Source organism: Microcaecilia unicolor, chromosome 1, assembly GCF_901765095.1.
Source record: "Microcaecilia unicolor chromosome 1, aMicUni1.1, whole genome shotgun sequence".
Taxonomy (NCBI): domain Eukaryota; kingdom Metazoa; phylum Chordata; class Amphibia; order Gymnophiona; family Siphonopidae; genus Microcaecilia; species Microcaecilia unicolor.
In genome coordinates this window covers 508,608,278-508,630,425 of record NC_044031.1, presented here as the reverse complement: position 1 = coordinate 508,630,425, position 22,148 = coordinate 508,608,278, and the positions used below count along the sequence as shown (strand labels likewise).

The 22,148-nt window shown below is 41.5% G+C and overlaps 1 protein-coding gene across 1 annotated transcript in view; it reads right to left on the bottom strand.

Moving 5' to 3' along the window:
- Positions 1 to 2,105: 2,105 nt before the first annotated feature.
- Positions 2,106 to 22,148, bottom strand: part of ADHFE1 (alcohol dehydrogenase iron containing 1) — a 61,679-nt gene continuing 41,636 nt past the window's right edge. The window contains exons 9-14 of the mRNA XM_030215173.1: positions 21,601 to 21,753; positions 14,441 to 14,539; positions 12,460 to 12,538; positions 10,495 to 10,591; positions 6,395 to 6,552; positions 2,106 to 2,370 (exon numbers count right to left, since the gene is read on the bottom strand). Coding sequence (XP_030071033.1) covers positions 2,287 to 2,370; positions 6,395 to 6,552; positions 10,495 to 10,591; positions 12,460 to 12,538; positions 14,441 to 14,539; positions 21,601 to 21,753 — 670 coding nt within the window. The 3' untranslated portion in view covers positions 2,106 to 2,286. The remainder of the gene's footprint in view (positions 2,371 to 6,394; positions 6,553 to 10,494; positions 10,592 to 12,459; positions 12,539 to 14,440; positions 14,540 to 21,600; positions 21,754 to 22,148) is intronic.

The window sequence follows — 22,148 nt, the reverse complement described above, 5'->3', positions numbered from 1 at the left end:
GAGGGCCAGAACACACACCGTCATATTTTGCCACGTGCTCTGTGAAATAGTGGTAAAATGCAAAGGTGCGTTGTGTCTCTCCCCACCCCCCCCACACAGTATTGGCTTTTGTTACTGGTTATGGTAATACAATTAATTTTAAAATCAATAATATCGTTTCTTTATTGCTGCCACTGTGATGCCTGGTATGCCCTCCCAGGGCAAGTGGTAGGGACAAAAACAGTGACAGAATTCAAAAAGGCACGGGCTGAACACAGAAGATTCCTAATGAAAAAGAGGACGGTATATAAACAAAGACTGCGTGCTTGTTGATGTCTTGAGTGGTACTTAGACGGCGACTCCAGCTGTGAGGAACTAAGGCCAGTGCCAGGCAGATTTCTACACTCTGTGTTCCACGTATAGCAAGACAGTTTAGGATGTGCTGGAGTGGGCTTCAATGGCAACTCCGGTAGCTGGAACATAAGGACAATGCCAAGCAAATTTCTACAGTCTGTGTCCTGTATATGGCAAGACAGATCAGGATAGACTGGAGTGGACTTCGATGGCAACTCCAGTAGTTAGGATGTAAGGCCAGTGCCGGGTGGATTTGTACGGTCTGTGTCCCGAAAATGGCACAGAAAGATCAGGATCAACTACATGCAATTTGTATGATATTCATTGTTGGTTTAATCAGGAACTCATAATGAGTGACACTGTTGTGCAGACTGGATGGATCGTTCAGGTCTTTATCTACCATCATCTACTATGTAACTCACGGGAGGCTCTGACTTATACTTCACTACTGGCACTTTCAAAGTCAACAGTCTGTGTCATACCTCAAATATAGTGATAACCACTCAAAAGGTATAAATTCCAATGAAAACATGGCTTTGATGGCTCCGTGATCAGCTTTAAGAGTACAGCATTGTCATACTCCAGTAATTATTCAATCTTGTCCTTGAGACCGCCAAACAGGCTTGTTATTTGGCTATCCACACAGAATACTCATGACATACAGGCTGGTTAATTTTCATAAGCCACAACCTGTAATGCAAGCTCCCAGAGCAGTTGTTTCCAGACTTGTTCTGATAATCCCACAGCTAGTCAGATTTTACGGATATTCACAATGTTGGGGGAGGGGGAGGGGGCAGGGGCCAGAGGGTAAGGAAGTCATATAGGCAGTAGGAATAAGGATCAATTCAGCATTAGCAGCCACAGCATTTGGGGAGGTGGCAGCCTCCCATGCCCACCCCAAACTATAGCTATGATTTGCATATTCTGGGAGTCCAATGTATGTAACTATTTAGCATGCACATTTACGACCTAATTCTATAAATGGCACCATAAAATGAGCACTACGCACTATTCTATAAATAACTCTGGGTTGGGCGCTGTTTATAGAATAGCACTTAGCACTGGGATCTTTGCCTTTTAGGTGCGAGGATTTACATCAACTGAAGCCTAGTGTACGTCCCTGTGCCTAAATTAGGTGTGGATCAGATATATTCTGTAACAGTGCCTGCAAATTCTTGGAATATCCATGACCCACCCATGCCATGGCCACAGCCCCTTTTCAGATCCGTACGTAACAATTTATGCATGCATCTTTATAGAATAGCGCCTAGCAACATGCGCACATAAGTTCCTGGAGGAAAAGTCCATAGTCTGCTATTGGGACAGACATGGGGGAAGCCACTGCTTGTCCTGGGATACGTAGAATGGAATGTTGCTACTAACTTGGTTTCTCACAGGTACTTGTGATCTGGATTGGCCACTGTTGGTTGCAGAATACTAGGCTAGATGGACCATTGGTCTGACCCAATATGGCTATTCTTATGTTTTAATTGTTGCCAATTAGTGCCAATAACTGATTATTAGTGCCCAATTATTGGTGCTGATTCGTTATTCAATTAAACTGCATGTGGAATTTGGACATGCACCCAAATTTCCACATGCAACTTTGAGCAAAATGTATAGAATTCAGGGGTTATTGTGGGTACCTTGAAAATTCAAGAACAAACAAACTGGCTGTGGGAACTAGTGAGACAGGTGTGGGAACAACTGCTCTAGAGATCCAGTGCATGTCATGTTTTATGTCAGTAGCTGCAGATATTTGGTTTAAGGGATGATTTTACTTAGACTTTATTAGGAAACTGCTTCATTACATCTATAATAACTTTCCACAGTCAAATCATTAGCACCACATTTGCATTACACACTGATTAGACAATCCCAAATCAGTCATTAACTATTCATAAATTCCTATGTCAGGTGTCATTGGTTAAAAGTATCCATTTCCTCTGAAAATTAATAGATTTTCATTGAAGTCTCAAACAAGGCAGTCAGATCTTCTTCAGTATGAGGACGTGGTGACAGCTTAGTTACCCTTTCCTGAAAGGAGACAAAAAGATAAACCCAGAAGATTTGAGAATACTTCAAAAATGCATCATCGAAGATAAATAAAGGAACAAAATATAAGCACTGAAAAATTGAAACAGTAAGGAATCAATTTAATGATTTCACTACCAATAGTAAGACATTTTCAAACTTATATTGGGACATCTAAAATGCAGACGAGATCTAAAAATTCAAAGGGAAAGGAAAACCATAAAATCCTACTATGTGGTACTTAAATGATAAAGGACAGAAATATTTCTTTTTCTGCTGTCTCTGGTTCTACTACTCCTACTAATCATTTCCATAGTGCTACTAGACGTAAGCAGCACTGTACACATTATATGTAGGTACTTTCTCTGTCCCTAGAGGGCTCACAATCTAAGTTTTTGTACTTGGAGCAATGGAGAGTTAAGTGACTTGCCCAAGGTCAAGTTTTCCACCCACTGCTGTAATAGGGGCCCTTTTACTAATCTGCGGTAGGCTCTATGCGCATGCAGGGCATGCCCAAATGAGACTACTGCCAGGTCAGCATGCCCCCCCCCCCCCCCCCGCAGTAATTTCAGGTTTGGCGCATGCCCATAATGCCTGGATGAATTATTTATTTCCTCCCACGTGTGCCGTTTCTGGCGGTAATCGGCACTTGGCGCGCGCCAACCAATCACCGCACATATAGCGTGTGAGCCCTTACCACTAGAGCAATGGGTGGCGTTAAGGGCTCAGGCCGGTTTTGGGCGTGCGCTGGTTTCTGTTTTACCGCAGGCCCTTTTCTATCTCATTAAAAAAAAAGCCCTTTTTTGCAGACGTGGTAAAAACTGGCCCGGTGCGGCTTTACAAAGCACCAAAACCACTGTAACGTCCCTAACCATGTATATTGTGTTCTTCGTGTGGTGGATAGTAAAACTATGTATTTGGCAACTGCGACCGGAAGGGGGGAGGGGGAGCCCTATGCGCTAGTTGGCCCAGGGGCCCACAAACTTGTGATTTGTTCCTGCTCATTTGGATAACTGTTTGGCTGTATAAGTTGTTATAAGAACAATTTGACAACAGGCCACCCAGAAATAGGCACCCCTGAGAAGCCTATTTATAAAGGAAGGTAGTGTCCACCAGTGACGTACCTAGCCTGGTTGCTACCTGAAGTTCAGTTTCCCCCTCCTCCAGGAAGTACTGGGATTCATTAAGTATTCACAGAGCTGCGGTTTACATGTGTGCAGCTGTCGGCTTCGCTGGTCCCCCGCCCTGGAACAGGAAGTTGAGGTCAGATGGGGCAAAGGACCAGCAGCCCTGACAGCCATGCATATGTAAACTGCAGCTCTGTGACTATTCAATGCATCCTCTTACTGCCTGCACCGGGGTGGGTCACACAACCGCCCCACCCTTGGTATGCCACTGGTGTCTACTTTCCTTTATAGAACATAAATGTAACTGGTACATCTGTGTTTGCTCCTAGGTGTGATCACTTACACCAGCCATACAGCTAAGTGCTGGAGATATGGATATATCTTACAGTATTCTATAAAGTATATTTATTTTACTTTATTTAATTTGGTTTTTATATTCCACATAATCCAAATACCAGTTATTCAGCTCTATGTGGCTTACAACAGTTAAGTACAAGCAGATACAAATATTGATGTAAAGATCAATCTGTTAAAGCAACTTAACTAGAGTTCATAGGCTTTTACAGAAATACTAGATAGAACAGTAACAGAACAGTGCTTAGTCTAGCATTCTACAGTACAGAGAGGGATTCGAAGCACACAGCAAACAATAGAATAAAAAAGCACCAGAGCCTTCAAATCAGGAACGGGTCCTTTAATCTTAACCTGACACGGGCCTTGTTTCCGCACTCAGTGCCTGCATTAGAGGTCGTACAACATAAAAGTCCAAACAAGATATAGCCCAACACTGGGCTTCTGATATGCTGTCAGAGAGTCAATTTTCTAACGATCCATTCTCCGTAGAGCATATCTTTTATGTTGTATGACCACTGATGCAGGCATTGAGTGCTGAAACACGGCCTGTGTTGGGTTAATGATGTACAGCATCTATTTAAACAACTGATTAAAGAACCCGTTCCAGATAAGAAGGCTCTTGGTGCTTTTTTCTTACATTCTAGTATTCTAAACATTTATGCATGTAATTTGCAAATAAATGTTCACACCTTCTTTATAAAATTACCCCATATATGGCCAAAGTTGTGTGCTTTCAATTGGGATGGGATTTTGGGGAGCTCTGGGAGTGGTGAAAAAAAAAAAAGTTACATGGACAGTGGCAAAAGTCAGTCATTCCCCATCTAACTTATGTGTTCCAGTCTAAATGCAGAAATGGCACAATTAATTTTAAATAGGTAAGTTGCAGCAGCATTTTCAGCATTCAGGCTTGAATGCATAGCCTGAATGAAAATCTGCGTAGATTTACACGGATAAAATATCTTATCCTTCTCTATACAATTGTGTTATCAATGTGATACCTTGTACCCATACATTGTGTTATCTCTGTGATACTTTGTACCCATACATTGTAAGCCGCACTGAACCTGCTATCAAGCGGGAAAGAGTGAGGTATAAATGCTACAAATAAATAAATAAATATGTGTTGGCTGGCTGTTAAATATTGACCGTGTAAGTTATAAATAAATAACTATAGTGTTTCTCAGGCCAGTCCTGAAGTACTCCACCCAAACTGGTTTTCAGAATATCCACAATTAATAATGCATGATAGATTTGTATGCAAATGGAGGTACAGCATGCAAATCTATCTTATGTATAATCATTGTGGATATTCAGGTAACTGCAATGGCTAGAAGTTACTTCACTATCAAGCTGAGAAACACTGCATCAATATCATCATTCTTATCCAGTGACAAGTCCTGTATAGTCAGGGGCAGTGTTCTACCCCCTCGCATGTCATTATAGACAATATGGTGAAATCTTCTGCCCAGTGTGTCAGTGGCTAAAAAAGCAAGCAGGATGCTAGGAATTATTAGGAAAGGGATAGTAAATAAGACCAAGAATATTATAATGCCTTTGTATCGCTCCATGGTTAGACCTCACTTTGAGTATTGCATTCAATTCTGGTTGCCGTAACTCAAAAAAGATATAGCAGAATTAGAAAAGGTTCAAAGTAGAGTGACCAAAATGATAAAGGGGATGGAATGCCTTATATGAGAAAAGGCTAAAGACGCTTGGAAAAGAGATGGCTGAGGGAGGATATGTTTGAGGTCTACAAAATCCTGAGTAGTGTACAACGGGTAAAAGTGAATTGATTTTTCACTCTTTCAAAAAGTACAAAGACCAGGGGATACTCAATGAAGTTGCATGGAAATACTTTTAAAACAAATAGAAGGAAATATGTTTTCACTCAAAGAATAGGAATCTCTGGAACTTGTTGCCGGAAGATGTGGTAACAGCTGTTAGTGTATCTGGGGTTAAAAAAGGTTTGGACAAGTTCTTGGAGAAAAAGTCCATAGTATGCTATTGAGATAGACATGGGGGAAGCCACTGCATGCCCTGGGATTGGAATGTTGCTACTATTTGGGTTTCTGCTAGGTACTTGTTACCTGTATTTATCACTTTTGGAAGCAGGATACTGGGCTAGATGGACCATTGGGTCTGACTCACTATGGCTTTTCTTATGTTCTTATGACTTGCAGCAAAGTTCAATTTTTGTCTGATATTCAGGGCCAGTCACGTAGGCAGAGTATCTCTGTTTTGGGGCAGAGGCAGTATGATTTCTGTGGTGTGATTAAGGTATCCTTCAGGATGCCAAGAACACCTCACTATTTTCAGCAACTGCTTTTTAAGGCCATAAAATCAACATGTTTTCTCGAGGTCATGGTTATTGGCCTGAGTATCAGGCTCATTTCCTTTAGCATTTCAGCATTCTTTGTGACAGTGATCTGGATTAGTGATCAGAGTGATGGTCTGCTCCTTCCAGCAGCCCATGGTTCAAGCCCAACGTGTAGCCAGACCTGCCCTGACATGTATATAGAAAGTCTGGTGTCAAGTAGTATCCTTACCTGAGGCAGCGTGCCTTTCACTAAGTCAGGGATATCTGCTTTAGAATACCCAACTGCATTCAAGCCATCATCAACATTCAGGTCAAACATTAACTTCCGGAGTGTATCTGCCAACACAAGCCCAGCGTCTTTGGCTTTGGTAGTGCGGATGTCAGCACCTGAAAGAAGATACAACTGTAAAATGCAGGGAGAGAAGAAAACAACTGAAATTTGTGAAATTAACATAACAGCCTCCTCTTACTAAAGAGAACAGCTATTTGCATCTTACCAATGAAATAATCTCAAAATAGAATAAACCTAATCAGTACAGGCTAGCCTAATGGAAAACACTAGAAGAGTGAGTCCATCTTCATTTTTAGTTGAGGCAGGAATGGCCCGAGGAATCTGACACACAAGGCAAACCTTTAGCCATGTGCCCACAACCCCCACACCACAGTCCAGTATCTCTCTTTTCCTTTATATCCAGCATAGCCCCTTACTTTCCCTTACCTCCCCCCAAAGATGTTCAGCTTCTCATCTTCCCTTCCCCCCTGCTGGGCCTACTGCTGCCATCCTGCCATCATTAGCTGACATTGCACAAAAATAAAAGCACAGTATAGGTCCCATGTTCAATTGCTGCTGAATCCAGCCCCCTCAGACACAGACTTCCTATTGGAAGCGGCAGGACATAGCAGGGCTTGAGTGTGGGCATTTGCTCAGCATTCTGGGTTGGTTTACAGTATTTTTTTTAGGGGAGATGCTTTCTTTAGCCCTTCCTTATATGAGAGTTGCTCTATTCCACTATATCTTTTTTGAGATGGGCAACCAAAACTGCAAACAATATGTGGGAGCAAAAGGTCCTGCATAAGCATTATATATAGCACTATATGCCACTATATAACAGCGCTATCAACTTTGGCTAACTTCATCTTTCATTGCCAAGGCCTATTGCTTCATAGGCCTTAGTTTGCATACAGAAGGACCCAGATAAATATGTCTAAGGCTACAGAATTAAGAGTAATAACAGCAACAGCGTTGCTTACTGGAACAGTGAACTTAGGGTCAGAACAACTCTGCTGCTAGTGGACAAAGAGAATAACAACCACATTACATCACCACAAAAGGGAGTTCACAAACGGGTGGTTGTAGTCTGAGGGTCAATTTAATCCAAGAAATGTGCCTTGTTTACTTGAATAATGACTTTATGGTTAAAGTGCCCCTCAAGCCACAACATCTGAGACAAACACAGTTTGTTCTGCATGGACAACAAGACCAGGGATCACATTACCGACACTGTTTTACATTTCTTCTGAACAACAGCCCTGCTCTGCTATCTGATTGACCTGTAAGAGGAAACACTCTGCCACTTGCTGGATGCCTGGCTTTATCAACATTCAGGTTGTGTAGCTGCTATGTAATTGATGTATAGTACTATGGGGGTTAGTGGCCATATTAGAAGCCTAGTTTAGGGATTTTTGTGTGTTTACTCTGAGCTGATTCTATGATAAGACCATCTGTGTCATTATTCTTGCATCTCTTTTCACGGTTCTTGCTGCTATTGTAAATAAATAAGCAATCTATTTTAATAATACCTTTGGATGTGGAGTTAGTTCTGTTATTATTTGGGCATTATGAATTCGGGTCTATTGATAAAGGGAACACAATTACTTTCCAGACACTATACTGTCTAATACAAAAATGTGGCAGTGTCACATTTTTCTGTAATCTATACTAGAGAGATTGTTTTACTTATTTACACCCCCAAAAAGAATGTAACTGTGTACGCCCCACAAATACTCAAGGTGCAGTCTTAATGTGGAGCAACAGAGGCATTGCGTTTTTGTTTTAGTCTCCATTCCTTTCATAATAATTACTAACATGCTGTTTGACTTTTTGGCTGCTACCATGCACTAACAGAATGGGATAAGGACAGGATGTGGCAGAGAATTCTTTGCTTTGGTCTTCACCGAGGAAGATTTGGGAGAGATGCCAGTGCCAGAAATGGTATTTGAAGCTGACGAGTCGGAGAAACTGACTGAAATCTCTATAAACCTAGAGGATGTAATGGGGCAATTTGACAAAATGAAGAGTAGCAAATCTCCTGGACCGGATGGGTATTCATCCCAGAGTACTGATAGAATTGAAAAATGAACTGGCGGAACTATTGTTAATAATATGTAATTTATCTTTAAAATTGAGAGTAGTATTGGAAGATTGGAGAGTAGCCCATGTAACACTGATATTTAAAAAGGTTCCAGAGGATCTGGGAAATTATAGACAGGTGAGCCTGATGTCGGTGCTGGGCAAAATGGTAGAGGACTATTATAAAGAACAAAATTACAGAGCATATTCAAAAGCATGGATTAATGAGACATGGATTTTCAAAAGGCGTTTTGACAAAGTACCTCATGAAAGACTCCAGAAGAAACTGGAGAGTCATGGGATAGGAGGTAGTGTCCTATTGTGGATTAAAAACCGGTTAAAGGATAGAAAACAGATAGTAGAATTAAATGGTCAGTATTCTCAATGGAGAAGGGTAGACAGGGGGGTTCCTCAGGGGTCTGTGCTGGGACTGCTGCTTTTTAACATATTTATAAATGATCTACAGATGGGAGTAACTTGTGAGGTAATTAAATTTGATGAACTCACAAAGTTATTCAAAGTTGTTAAATCGTGAGAGGATTGTGAAAAATTAAAAGAGGAACTTACAAGACTGGGCGTCTAAATGGCAGATGATGTTTAATGTGAGCAAGTGCAAAGTGATGCATGTGGGAAACAGGAACCTGAACCATAGCTACGTAATGACCAAGAAAGGGATCTTGGCGTTGTTGTTGATGATACATTGAAATTCTCTGTTCAGTTCTCTGCTCAGTGTGCTGCGTTGGCTAAGAAAGCAAATAGAATGTTACGTATTATTAGGAAAGGAATGGAAAACAAAAGTGAGGACATTATAATGCCTTTGTATGGGTCCATGGTGTGACCGCACCTCGAATATTGTGTTCAATTCTGGTCACCGCATCTCAAAAAAGATATAGTGAAATTAAAAAAGGTACAGAGAACAGCGACGAAAACGATAAAGGGGATGGGACGACTTCCCTATGAGGAAAGGATGAAGCGTCTAGGGCTCTTTAGCTTGGAGAAGAGACAGCTGAGGGGAGATAAGATAGAGGTCTATAAAATAATGAGTGGAGTGGAACGGGTAGATGTGAATCGTTTGTTCACGCTTTCCAAAAATACTAGGACTAGGGGGCATGCGAGACTGACTTGGGAAGTCTCAGCAGCCTTTACAATGGAGCAGCGACATAGGGCAGGAACAAGTGGAGTTTGTTTCTGCCCCTGAACAGGTCACTGGATCATCAGGGCTTCCTAAAGGTAAGCCTGGGGAGGGCATACATGTGGTCGGATGGGATGGGAAAGGGGGTGGAGAGTGAGGGAGGTCACCGCCGAGGAGGTGGGTAGCTCAGAGAGGACGCTTTTTTGGTCAAATGTGAGGGAGCAGTTTCAGTTTCTGCCGACATCGAATGGCTGATTTCTGTAGCAGATTTGGTTTCTGCCAAAACCGAAGATCCTGGGTTCAACTGGGCTCTACACTCAGCACATGTCTATTACAGACAATACCTTTTAAAACTGAAAAAAAAAAGTTATTCCTTTGACCTCTCTAATGCAGATGTATTTGGGATTTTGAAGATTTTGATGGGAGGAGAACAGAAAGAGACTCCAGTAGCATACAAGAAGCTAGTACTTCTCAGTGGAACGTTCTGGAAAAAGGGGCTATGATATGTGCTCAAAGAACAGTTTGAAAGGCAAGAAGAAAAAACAATCAAAGCATACTGCGAAAAACACAAAATAGAAAAGAAGCTACAAGGGAAACTGAAAAACACAAAATTATTCAATAATTGTAGAGAATAAGTTCTTAATCAAAAGCCTAGTTTGGGAATGCTAGAAACTGGTAACAAGATTTTAGTAATCATAGTCTTATATTTTAGTATTTACAGTCAAATTGCAAAAAGTTGCAAAAATGCCCATGGTCCAAAACACATTGGTTTGTGCAAACATTGAAAGAGCCTTTGAAAATCCTGTGCTCAAAGGTTGATCCTAGTACAGGGAAATCTCTGACATACCCAGTATCTCTGCAGCCTCCAGATGTCGCTCAGGACACATCGATGCCGTGAAGGTAAACACAGCTGGGGATGTCAGAATCACAGAAAGACCATGTGGCTACAAGATAAAATAAAACCCCTCCATTATCCAGAATTCTTACAACTGTTACTACAAAGCTTAGAGAAGCAAAGGTCGTGTAACAGGAGGGAACTTGACTACAGCCCACAGATCATCTTATGGCACTGGACCCCCTTTCTTTTGTCCATTTCCTGTGACAGTTGTACTCTGTTAGAAAAGAAACGCATTGCTCCTTTTTGAGCTCTGAGTTTCTGAGTGGTGGAGCAGCAGGTGTGTGCTGAAGAATTAATCTACATAGCGTGCATTGTTTCCACAAGCAGGCTCCTGACTGACCCCCTTGACTGTAGGCTGCTGCCCTCCTGTGCGGAGCAAGTAGGCAGTTTATGTCTGTATTTGGAGCGGATTGTAATCGCGTCAGATGTGAACTCAGCTTTCATCTTAGACAATTAAGAGAAACGACCCATGAGCGCCGAAACACGGCCTGTGTCAGGTCAATGATATATGTTGCACTATTAAATGTTTTGCCCCACTTGTGAAGGGTCCTGGTACTTTTTGCTGTTTGGATTTTATTTTGTACCCTCTCTCTGTTTTTTGAAGGCCAGATCTCCTGTTTTACTCATTTCTCGCTCGACCCTTTCTGCTCATGAATTTGTTACCATTCTTATTTGGATTTATAATGTAATACTTAAACAATCTGATAGCCCAATAGCAGAACTGTGCGGTACTAGTGAAGAGGCTAAGATTTGGTTCCCAGTTAGGCTCCTGTTCCTCGTGTCAGTTGGGGATTGCGGCAACCCAGGGCCAGTATTATATATGAAGGGGCTCAGGGCAGAAACTGGAGAGGAAGTCTAAGGCCTGTCTGCAGACTATATCTTCTTCAATTCGAGGCTGTCATGGGGCCCTGGGCAATTGTTCTTGCTGCCGCCTCCTATCACCAGCCCTACAGCTATTAGAAGAGTGAGTGAATTCATTTTGATATTAGAGCCATAACTAGGGATGCCAACTGGTTCCAGTTTTTTTAACCTGACAAATTGATCTGTCCCTGGTTTTTCTACGCTGTATGCATAGAAATATATTTCCGCGTTCCCTAAGAAAGATGACTCTACGAGTCTATGCTTGCTGTAGGGCAGGGGTTCTTAACCTTTTTTGATTCCTGCACCCATTTATCTGTTCAATGTAACCCTTACAACCCCTTCCTTTAAACCATGCGTCCACTAGTGACTGCTCACAGCTACATATTTCACTATTAGATAGTGCTAAAATGTCACTAAAATTACAGTAGTTCATGTTTATACTACTATTAAATGTCCTAATAACTACCTTCACTCTGCCTAGAAAGTTTCAATAAGTTGTCTCGGATTTCAAGACCTTTTTCTGCACCCTATTTGACCTCTTCCTGTACCCCAAGAGTAGAGGGTGGCGGTAGTGGGAGGGTTTATTATAGTTGCTCATTGTTATTATTATTATCTATTTTTGATTTGTAAACAACAGTTACACAGTATATTGTTCCTTTTTATACTTTAATAAAAAGATTTAAATATAAAATCATAAGTGTTCGAGGCTTCTGCAAATGAGAACAGAGCCCACGGGGGCAGGGCGGGGACAGAACCTGCGGGGATGGAGATGGGGCCTGCGGGGACGGGACAGGGTGGGGATGGAGACAGAACTCACAGGGATGGGGCAGGGACACAGACAAATTTTATCCTCATGTCATTCTCTAGCTAGGAACTCCTGTTGTAGGGTGTAACAGAACAGGATCAGTCTTTCAGCATATAGAGCCAGCTGGTGAGAGAAGCCATAGATAAACCTCGATCATATTTTCTTATAAATGATATACAATGTACTAACATAAACACATGTAGCAACCATCAAGTAATGATAAAATATACATATATATGTTTATGTACCAATATAGGGTGATCCACATTATAATCCTTTGCTTTGTAGGTCTTCACTAAACCTGCAATAGGGTAAGACATTCCATGGCTAGGAGAAAAAAAAAAAAGAAATTCAACATTTTATATCCAAGCATGCTAAAGTGAAATAAAAGTAAATTTAAATTTTATAAGGTCACTATGTAGCCGGTAGTGGTCAGCTTTTTTCTTTTTTAAGTGCTGACTGCCACTGACCTGGATATTCAATGTCAGGCCATGTCTGGGCACCAGAACTGAATATCTGAGCATGACTATGCATGTGATGGCCATTAACACCATTCTGATCCCTCCCCAACGGAGTACCGATCTCTCTGCCCATACCTCCCCAGTGGTTCCAATCCTCCTCCCAGAGCCCCTCCTCCTTTGGTGCCAATTCCCCTGATCCCTCCCCCTGTCTGGCTCCAGGTTCAACATGCTGGCGCTGATCCCTAGCAGTAATCTTGCAGTACTACCACTAGGGGTCAGCCTTCCATGGAAGAACCACCTCATAAGGGAGTTTTCTGAAGGGATCAAGTTGGTTTGAACTTGTCACCAGAACTTTAGTGGTCAATTTGATTTTTCTGGAAAGGAAGTGAAGTGTAAATATTACTTGTACTTCTGGGAGGTGTTGGTATGGAGTGCCAGCTTTTATCATAGGTCCTTTTTATAAGAAAGAAAGAGGAAAAAAAGAATCAGCTCAAAATCTCCCTTCCTATGGAGAAATATACTGATTCAAAAAAAAACAAAAAAACAACAACAACAAAAACCCAAACCTTCTTTTAAATGCATAGACTAAAGTGAATGAACACACAGAACCTAATAAATTGTTAACAAATCCAAAATCCAAAACTTAAATCCAAATAGACCAAAAGTGGACCTTAGCAAGTAAGCTTACTGCATTCAATGTCTATTCCAAAAAACATCAGAGGAACATAACCAGCAAAAAATAAAGGAAGACTTCAAATTGTCATTGGATTCACTTAACTGAAAAAGTGTCCGTAAGTCCATCAATGTAGTGCATCCGCTGCTAATTCAACAATCCCATCTGAGTATCACATTGAACAGTTCACTGCTAGTTCCACTTAATGTTTTCTTCAACAAGGGCACTTTGTTTTGCTTCTCCTAACGCTGCATCAGGAAGAATCCCAAAATTTTCAAGAAATGTGAAATCCATTGCATTTAATTTTTGGATTATGGATTTGTTAACAATTTATTAGGTTCTATGTGTTTGTTCACTTTGGTCTATGCATTTAAAAGAAGGGTTTTTGTTTTTGAATCAGTAGATTTTCTCCATAGGAAGGGAGATTTTGATGCCAATTCTTTTTTTCTCCTTCTTTCTTATAAAAAGGACCTATGATAATAATTGACTCCCATGTATGACAATGGTGATTTTAATACTTAGTGTATCATTCCCTATCAGGAGGTTTGAGGTCAATGTTATTTAAAACAATGTTTGCCTAGAAAAAGTGAATGAGGCACAAAGTTGAAACTTTTTGAGGTTAGCAAGAACATTTGTTTACAGTTTGAGGTCCTACGGAATTAGATGTAGAAATATTACCAAGCAATCTTCATGGTCATCAGTCACACAATTACCTACATTCTCAATGCTCTAATCACTAATAGCCATGGCTGTCTTGGCCTTGGCACACATCCCTGAAGATACATCCTCAGTGCAAGACACTAACACATCACATGGCAGTCAGATTCTAGCAATAGGCTCATTTTATCCTCTTCCTATTTAGTATTCTCCTTTTTGGAGACCTTGCTTTTCCAAAGCTGTGCAGAGAGTGCAAAGTGAGAAGTAGGACCCCTCTACTAAATTCTCCAAAATTCTCTGTCTGCTCCAAAATTCTGTCTGCTTCAGTTCTTCCTGGTCTGCTCCTCTAGCTTATAGAGGCCAAAAGACCTCTTGCTAAGCAAACATGAGTGTGCATAAGACCTTTAAGCATAGAGAGAGAAGGTACTCTTTACTTACCAGAGATGAACCCCAGCATTTCCAAAGCCAATGCCAGCGAATGCACTTGCCAAATGCATGGAAAACCTGGCTTCACGATCCTCAGGGTTTCTGACTGATCTGTAACAATATCAATGGTTAATATTCAGATCTTTTCATGGGAGTTGATGTTAGATCTTCTGACTGTAAAGTCCATGTGGTTAATGGAAACAAGAAAGCTTTTTCCTGTAGTGAATGAGCAAGTTGGAATAAGTTGCCAAGTGATATATGTACAAAGCTGGATTGTTTGCTCTTTTTGTAAACACAGTAAAGCTTGGCTGTTTACCATTGTTGTTCCACTTGAGTGGATGTACTAGAGTGAATTACAGCATTAGCATGTGCTAAAACACATTAATGCAGGTTATTTACTGCTTCTCCCAGATTTACTAATAAAAGCACGTTAATGGTGTTAGCGCACGGTACCACAGTTTAGTAAATCTAGCCCTAAGTATGCTAGGGCTAGTTCTATTTTCTTATGTTTATTTTTCTGCAGTCTTTTTTATTATTTATTCTTAGCTTTGATTATACTTGTAACTTTAGTTAGTTTGTTTGTGTTTGGTTTTTAAATTCTATACTGCTGAGAGATCTGTTTTATTGGCGATATATAAAAACATTCACAGACCTGGAGAGGAATCTTGGAGTGATAATGTCTGAGGATTTCAAGGCGGTGGCCATAGCCAGAAGAATGTTAGGCTGCACGGAGAGAGGCATAACCAACAGAAGATAGGAGGTGTTAATGCCCCTGTACAAGTCATTGGTGAGGCCCCCACTTGGAGTACTGTGTTCAGTTTTGGAGGCTGTATCTTGTTAAGGACATAAAAAGACTTGAAGCAGTTCAGAGGAAGGCAACGAAAATGTTATGGGGTCTGCACCAAAAGATGCATGAGAAGAGATTTGAAGATCTGAATATGCATATCTTACAGGAAAAGAGGAAGAGGGGAACTATGATACAGATGTTTAAATACTTGAAAAGTATTAATATATACATAAATCTTTTCCAGAGACAAGCAAGCAGTAGAATAAGAGGATATGAACTGAGGCTGCAGGGTGGTAAATTTAGAAGTATATCAGGAAATACATTTTCACGGTGAGGATAGTGGATACCTGGAATACCCTCCGGGGGAGCTGGTGGAGACAAAAACAGTGACGGAATTAAAAAATGTGTGAGATAAACACAGATGATCCCTAAATAGAAAGAGGATGGAATCAAAACGACCTCATGGCTATTGATGAGTTATGATGGGCAGGGGTGGTGCTTAAACAGCATCTCCAGTAGTTGGAAAGTAAGGCCAGTGCTGGGCAGATTTCTACAGTCTGCAACCCATAAATGGCAAAGACAGACTGGGATGGGCTGCAGTGCTGAGAGCAACTCCAGTAGCTGGATAGTATGGCCAATGCAAGGCGGATTTTTTACGGTCAGTAGTTGGAAAGTAAGTCCAGTGCCAGGTGGAATCTAAGGTTTGTCCCCTGAAAATGGCAAAGATAGATCAAGAGCAGCTATGCATATTTTATATCACAGTCATATCATATGCTATGAGTGTGGCTGCTTATGTATCCTACAGTTGAAATTAGCCAGTAAAATGTGAGTTAGCATTTTTGTTGGACTGTTGGTTTAATCATATATTGATAATGAATGTTACTATGTTGTGGCCATAATAATAAAAACACTCTTCAGACTATTTGCATGCTGTTGTGGAACTTAGTTTGTATGTGGTATTATGTTCTAAGATTGCACCACATATAACTGCACCATAAGAAAAAATGGTGCAGGATTGCCAGTGCTTTCAGGGGCCCTTTTACTAAGGCACGTAGGCGCTTACATGCGTACAACGCACGTCAAATTAGAACTACTGCCTGGTTACTGCGTGCCCCGGACGGGTAATTCTAATTTTTACACACATCTGATACGAGCACCAGAAAATATTTTTTATTTTCTACCGCATGGCGCTAACTGGACGGTAATTGGCAGCCCTTGCCCCAGAGCCTATTTTCAAATAGGGCTAGACACTGTGAAGTAACACAAAACCTTGCAAAAAGATACTTAAAATCTATACAGAAAACTTACCACACTGTAACAGACCTAACCCACCTATGAAAATACAGTGCTAAATAAATATTACACTAAGTCCTAGAGCACCAAATTTACCAAACCATAACAGCCCCAACCCATCTATGAAAAGACAGTGCTGAAAAATATTACACTGGGCCCTAGAACACCAATATACCTGCTACTGGGAAACTGGAACAAGCTGGACTGTTATAGATTCCTACACAGACACTACATGCTAGCAGAATCCTTCACCTCAGTTGGAGGACATGAATAGACACTTTCTGATACAGAATAGGGAGCCACAAAAAATATGCAGACAAAAGCTGAAATGGAGACCACCCCCTTCACACCTGGCCCAAGAAAACCAGACTCTATAAGCAGTACAATACTAGTAAAACAATTTTCTCCTGTACTTTGCAAAATATAAATAGAAAAAAATACATTTCACAAAGCAGGCATATCTCAGACCTTAAAAAGTATTAAATAAATATAATTGTTTTCTTTTCTACCTTTGTTGTCTGGGTATTTTATTTCTACAATTAGGCTGGTCTCAGTCTCTTTTCCACTTTCCATGTGTCAGTCTTCTAAATTATTTTCTGGGTTGGCCTTTCCATTTCTTCTCTCTCCTCTTGTCTTCTTCCTTTCTTTCTCTACATCTGTTTGGCACTGATCTTTCATTTTATGTTTTTCCCCCTGCTTTTCTCTTATCTGCATTTGTCCACCTATTTGATTTTATTCTCTTTATCCTTTTCTCTCACCTTCTAGTCCTTAGTCTCCTTTTCACTTTTCATCTACCTACTGGTTTTCCCCATCTCCCACCTCTGTCCCTCTCCTTTTCCAGTCTCCTATCCCCCTCCTCATCTTTCATCCACTTCTTTACTCTCCCATTCCCATCCTCTGTACTCACTCTCAGCCCTCATCTACCGTCCACTTCCTCTCATCCCCTCACCAGCTCCATCTCCATCCCTTGCCTCCACGCCATTCTTCTATCTTTTACCCTATACCCCATGTCCTACTGCTTCTTCCACCATCTTTTTAACCCCATTTCCACCCTCACACAATCCCTTCCGAGACCCAACCCCTTCCTCCCATACCCCTCTCCAGTACCCCCATCCCTTTTCAGTGCCTCTCATCCTCTCCAGTCTTCCAACCCTTTTCAGTGCCTCTCATCTTCTCCAGTCTTCCAGGTCATTCACATTATGTCTCAAACTTCCCCTAAACGTCATCCCCCTTTTGTGCCCCTCTTCTCTTATCCATTTCACACCCTCATTCATTCCCCCAACCCATCAACATACCACACTCATACTTAACCAATGCCAAGTAAGTGAATCCCTCAAAATTCCCATGCCATTTGTCCTATCTATAATTCCCTGCTCTGCTCCCCAACACGCTCTCATTCAGTCAACAAACCCTAGTCATCTTCTGATCTGTCCCCCTTCTACCCTTGTCCCATCCATCTTCTAAACTGTCCCCCTTCTCCCCTAGTCCCATCCATCTTCTGCTTTCCATCGTCTCCTGTCCATTTGACATTTCTTCTTTCTGTACATCTACCATCATTCCCTCTGTATTCTTATCTGATAGTGCTGGGCAGACTTATACGGTCTGTGCCCTGAAAAGGACAGGTACAAATCAAGGTAAGGTATACACAAAAAGTAGCACATATGAGTTTATCTTGTTGGGCAGACTGGATGGACCATGCAGGTCTTTTTCTGCCATCATTTCCCTCATATTCAGTATCTGCCCTCTGTGTCATCATCCCTACCCTGTCCAGTTTCTCCTCTCCTCATAAGTACATAAATACATAAGTATTGCCACACTGGGACAGACTAAAGACCATCAAGCCCAGCATCCTGCTTCCAACAGTGGCCAATCCAGGTCACAAGTACCTGGCAAGATCCAAAAAAAGTACAATACATTTTATGCTGCTTATCCTAGAAATAAGCAGTGGATTTTCCCCAAGTCCATTTTAATATGGACTTTTCCTTTAGGAAGTCATCCAAACCTTTTTAAAACCCACTAAGCTAACTGCCTTTACCACACTCTCTGTCAATGAATTCCAGAGTTTAATTATACGTTGAGTGAAGAAAACTTTTCTCTGATTCATTTTAAATTTACTACTTTGTAGCTTCATCGTGTGCCCCCTAGTCCTAGTATTTTTTTTTTTTTGTTACATTTGTACCCTGCGCTTTCCCACTCATGGTAGGCTCAATGTGGCTTACATGGGGCAATGGAGGGTTAAGTGACTTGCCCAGAGTCACAAGGAGCTGCCTGTGCCTGAAGTGGGAATCGAACTCAGTTCCTCAGTTCCCCAGGACCAAAGTCCACCACCCTAACCACTAGGCCACTCCTCCACTCCTTTTTGGAAAGAGTAAACAAGCGATTCACGTCTACCCGTTTCACTCCACCCAATATTTTATAGATCTCTATCATATCTCCCCTCAGCCATCTTTTCTCAAAACTGAAGAGCCCTAGCCACTTCAGCCTTTCCTCATTTTCGTCACCCTTCTCTGTACCTTTTCTAATTCTACTATATCTTTTTTGAGATGTGGTGACCAGAATTGAACACAGTATTCGAGGTGCGGTCGCACCATGGAGCGACACAAAGGCAATATAACATCCTCATTTTTGTTTTCCATTCCTTTCCTAATAATACCTAACATTCTATTTGCTTTCTTAACCACCGCCTCACACTGAATAGAGGGTTTCAACGTATCAACGATGCCCCCTAGATCCCTTTCCTGGTCGGTGATTCTTAACGTGGAACCTTGCATTATGTAGCTATAATTTGGGTTCCTCTTTCCCATATGCATCATTTTGCACTTGCTCATATTAAACATCATCTGCCATTTAGACGCCCAGTCTCCCGGTCTTGTAAGGTCCTCATGTAATTTTTCACAATGCTCTTGCGATTTAATAACTTTGTGTCGTCAGCAAATTTAATTACCTCACCAGTTGCTCCCATCTCTAGATCATTTATAAGAACAGACCCCTGGGGAACCCCACTATCTACCCTTCTCCATTGAGAATACTGACTATTTAACCCTACTCTCTGCTTTCTTTTAACCAGTTTTTAATCCACAATTGAACACTACCTCCTATCCCATGACTCTCCAATTTCTTCTGGAGTCTTTCATGAGGTACTTTTTCAAACGCCTTTTGAAAATCCAACAATATCGACTGGCTCACCTTTAACCACATGTTTGTTTGCCCCTTCAAAGAAATGTGATAGATTGGTGAGGCAAGATTTCCCTTCACAAAATCCATGTTGGCTTTGTCTCATTAATCCATGCTTTTGAATATGTTCTGTAATTTTGTTCTTTGTAATAGTCTCCACCATTTTGCCTGGCACTGACGTCAGGCTCACTGGTCTTTAATTTCCCGGATCTCCTCTGGAACTTAAAATTGGCATTACATTGGCCACCATCCAATCTTCTGGTACCATGCTCGATTCTACAGATAAATTACATATTACTAACAATAGTTCCGCAAGTTCATTTTTCAATTCTGTCTGTACTCTTGGATGAATACCATCCAGTCCAGGAGATTTTCTACTCTTCAATTTGTCAAATTGCCCCATTACATCCTCCAGGTTGATAGAGATTTCATTCAGTTTCTCCAAATCGTCAGCTTTGAATACCATTTCTGGAACTGGTATCTCTTCAAAATCTTCTTTAGTGAAGACCGAAGCAAAGAATTCATTTAATCTCTCCCAATCTTCCTCCCTTTCCAGCATAACCCCCACCCCCAATGTTCCCATCTCCCCCACCATTTTCCAGTAGTGTCCTTCTATGTCCCTATCTCCCCCAACATTTTCCAGTAGTGTCCCTATCTCCCCCTTTTACAATACCTCCTTCTTCCTTCAACCCCCCCCATCCATACCGCATCCTTTCAAACCCCCCCATCCAGTACCTCTTTCTTCCTTCAACCTCCTCTCTCCTCCTCCCCCCCCGGTCCTGTGCCTGCTTCCTTTAACCCACCTCCCCGAGTCCAGAACTGCTTTCTGTTTCCCTCCGTCCAACCCAGACCATCAAGCCTCCTTCGTTTAGTGGTCCCTGCAGTGTATAACAAGCCACTGCCTGACCCTGCATTGGATCCTTCCCTCTGTGTGTCCCGCCCTTGCGGAAATAGGAAGTTTTGTCAGAGGGGTGGGACACGCAGAGGGAAGGCTCTGAAGCCAGCTCAGGCAGCGGCGTGTTATACGTTGCAAGGGACGCTAAATGAAGGAGGTTTGACGATCTGGAGGGGAGGAGGGAGAACAGAAAGCGGTGTTGCACTCTGGGAGGGAGGGGTGCCGGTTCCAAGGTGGGGTGGGGTGGGGAGGGAAGGGGAGAAAGTCAATACTGCAAATTTACAAAAGAAATCCCCAATTGACAAAAGCTGGCATTGGCATAGGCACCATTTTCTTTAAAATTTGTTTGGGGGAGCGACTGCTCCCCTTGCGCCCCCCCCCCCCCCCCCCCCCCCACAGATATGCCTCTGGTTAGCACTTCTCCATTAAGCCATGTTTGTCTATCCTTCTGTTCGTAACTAATATTTCCAATCTTTTTCTCAGTGCTGTTGTCACACTCACTGGTTTGTAGTTTCCAGGATCCTATGGGAGCAGATGTCGGTGCTGAGCAAAATGGTGGAAATGATTAAGATGGCTCAGAAGCACATGCAAAGAGTACAGTGACTCTCCTTGTTATCTCAGCTATCAGCCTTGTAAAAAGAATCTGCAGGACTCTCACTGACAGTACCTTCATCTATGTTTTATCTAATATCAAATACACAGAAGCATCAAAATTATTCAGATCCCTATAATGGTTTGATTCTATTCCAGCTCAGGCTGTGCTCTATAGCATGCAAGACAGACTTGACTCTTAAGAGAACAGTTTTTATTTTACAATTTCAAGAGATATACAGAAGCATGTATATATGAATGAGTGACAGAGCTAAAGGTGTTGGGATCATAGGTTTCAAAATTGCAAACTCCTGGTTCCTCAGATACTATCAGGTGAGAAATTAAAACAACTGTTTAATATAAAATACTGTAGTACACTATGAATATCCTCTCCTGATTATAGGCCACTGTAACAAAGATAGCTTTCCATACCTTTTGAAATACTTAGCTACGATGCGTAGTGCATGCTTAGCCCACATGTCACTAATAGGGTTGCTGCCTTGATAAGCTGGCCGAATGGCTGGATTTGAAGGACAGGGACTTCTCAGGTTGAAAGGAAGTGCGGTGTATGACTCAAGTGCATGGCTACAGGAGAAAGCACAGTGTCGTTACATTCCTTAACGACACCTCGATTGTCTCGCATAACTCTGCACAATGTAATCCATAACCAATCTGTAACAAATTGTATTTCCATCATTTAACTCATATTGTAAGCCACACTGAACCCGCAAAAAGGTGGGAAAATGTGGGATACAAATGCAATAAAATAAAAATAAATAAAATAAATAAGAGGTGTTAAGAGGCTGAAATATTATACAACGTACTGGCTAGAACCTGTTGAAAATCCAATACAGAATATGTGGCAGAGTACATGTGCCCTCAATCTATTTATATTGGATAAGTAGGATATTTAAAACCTACGCACTGATGGCTTTTTCAGTTGGAACTTTGCCTTGACTGCAGCTGCTTTTTGTTGGACC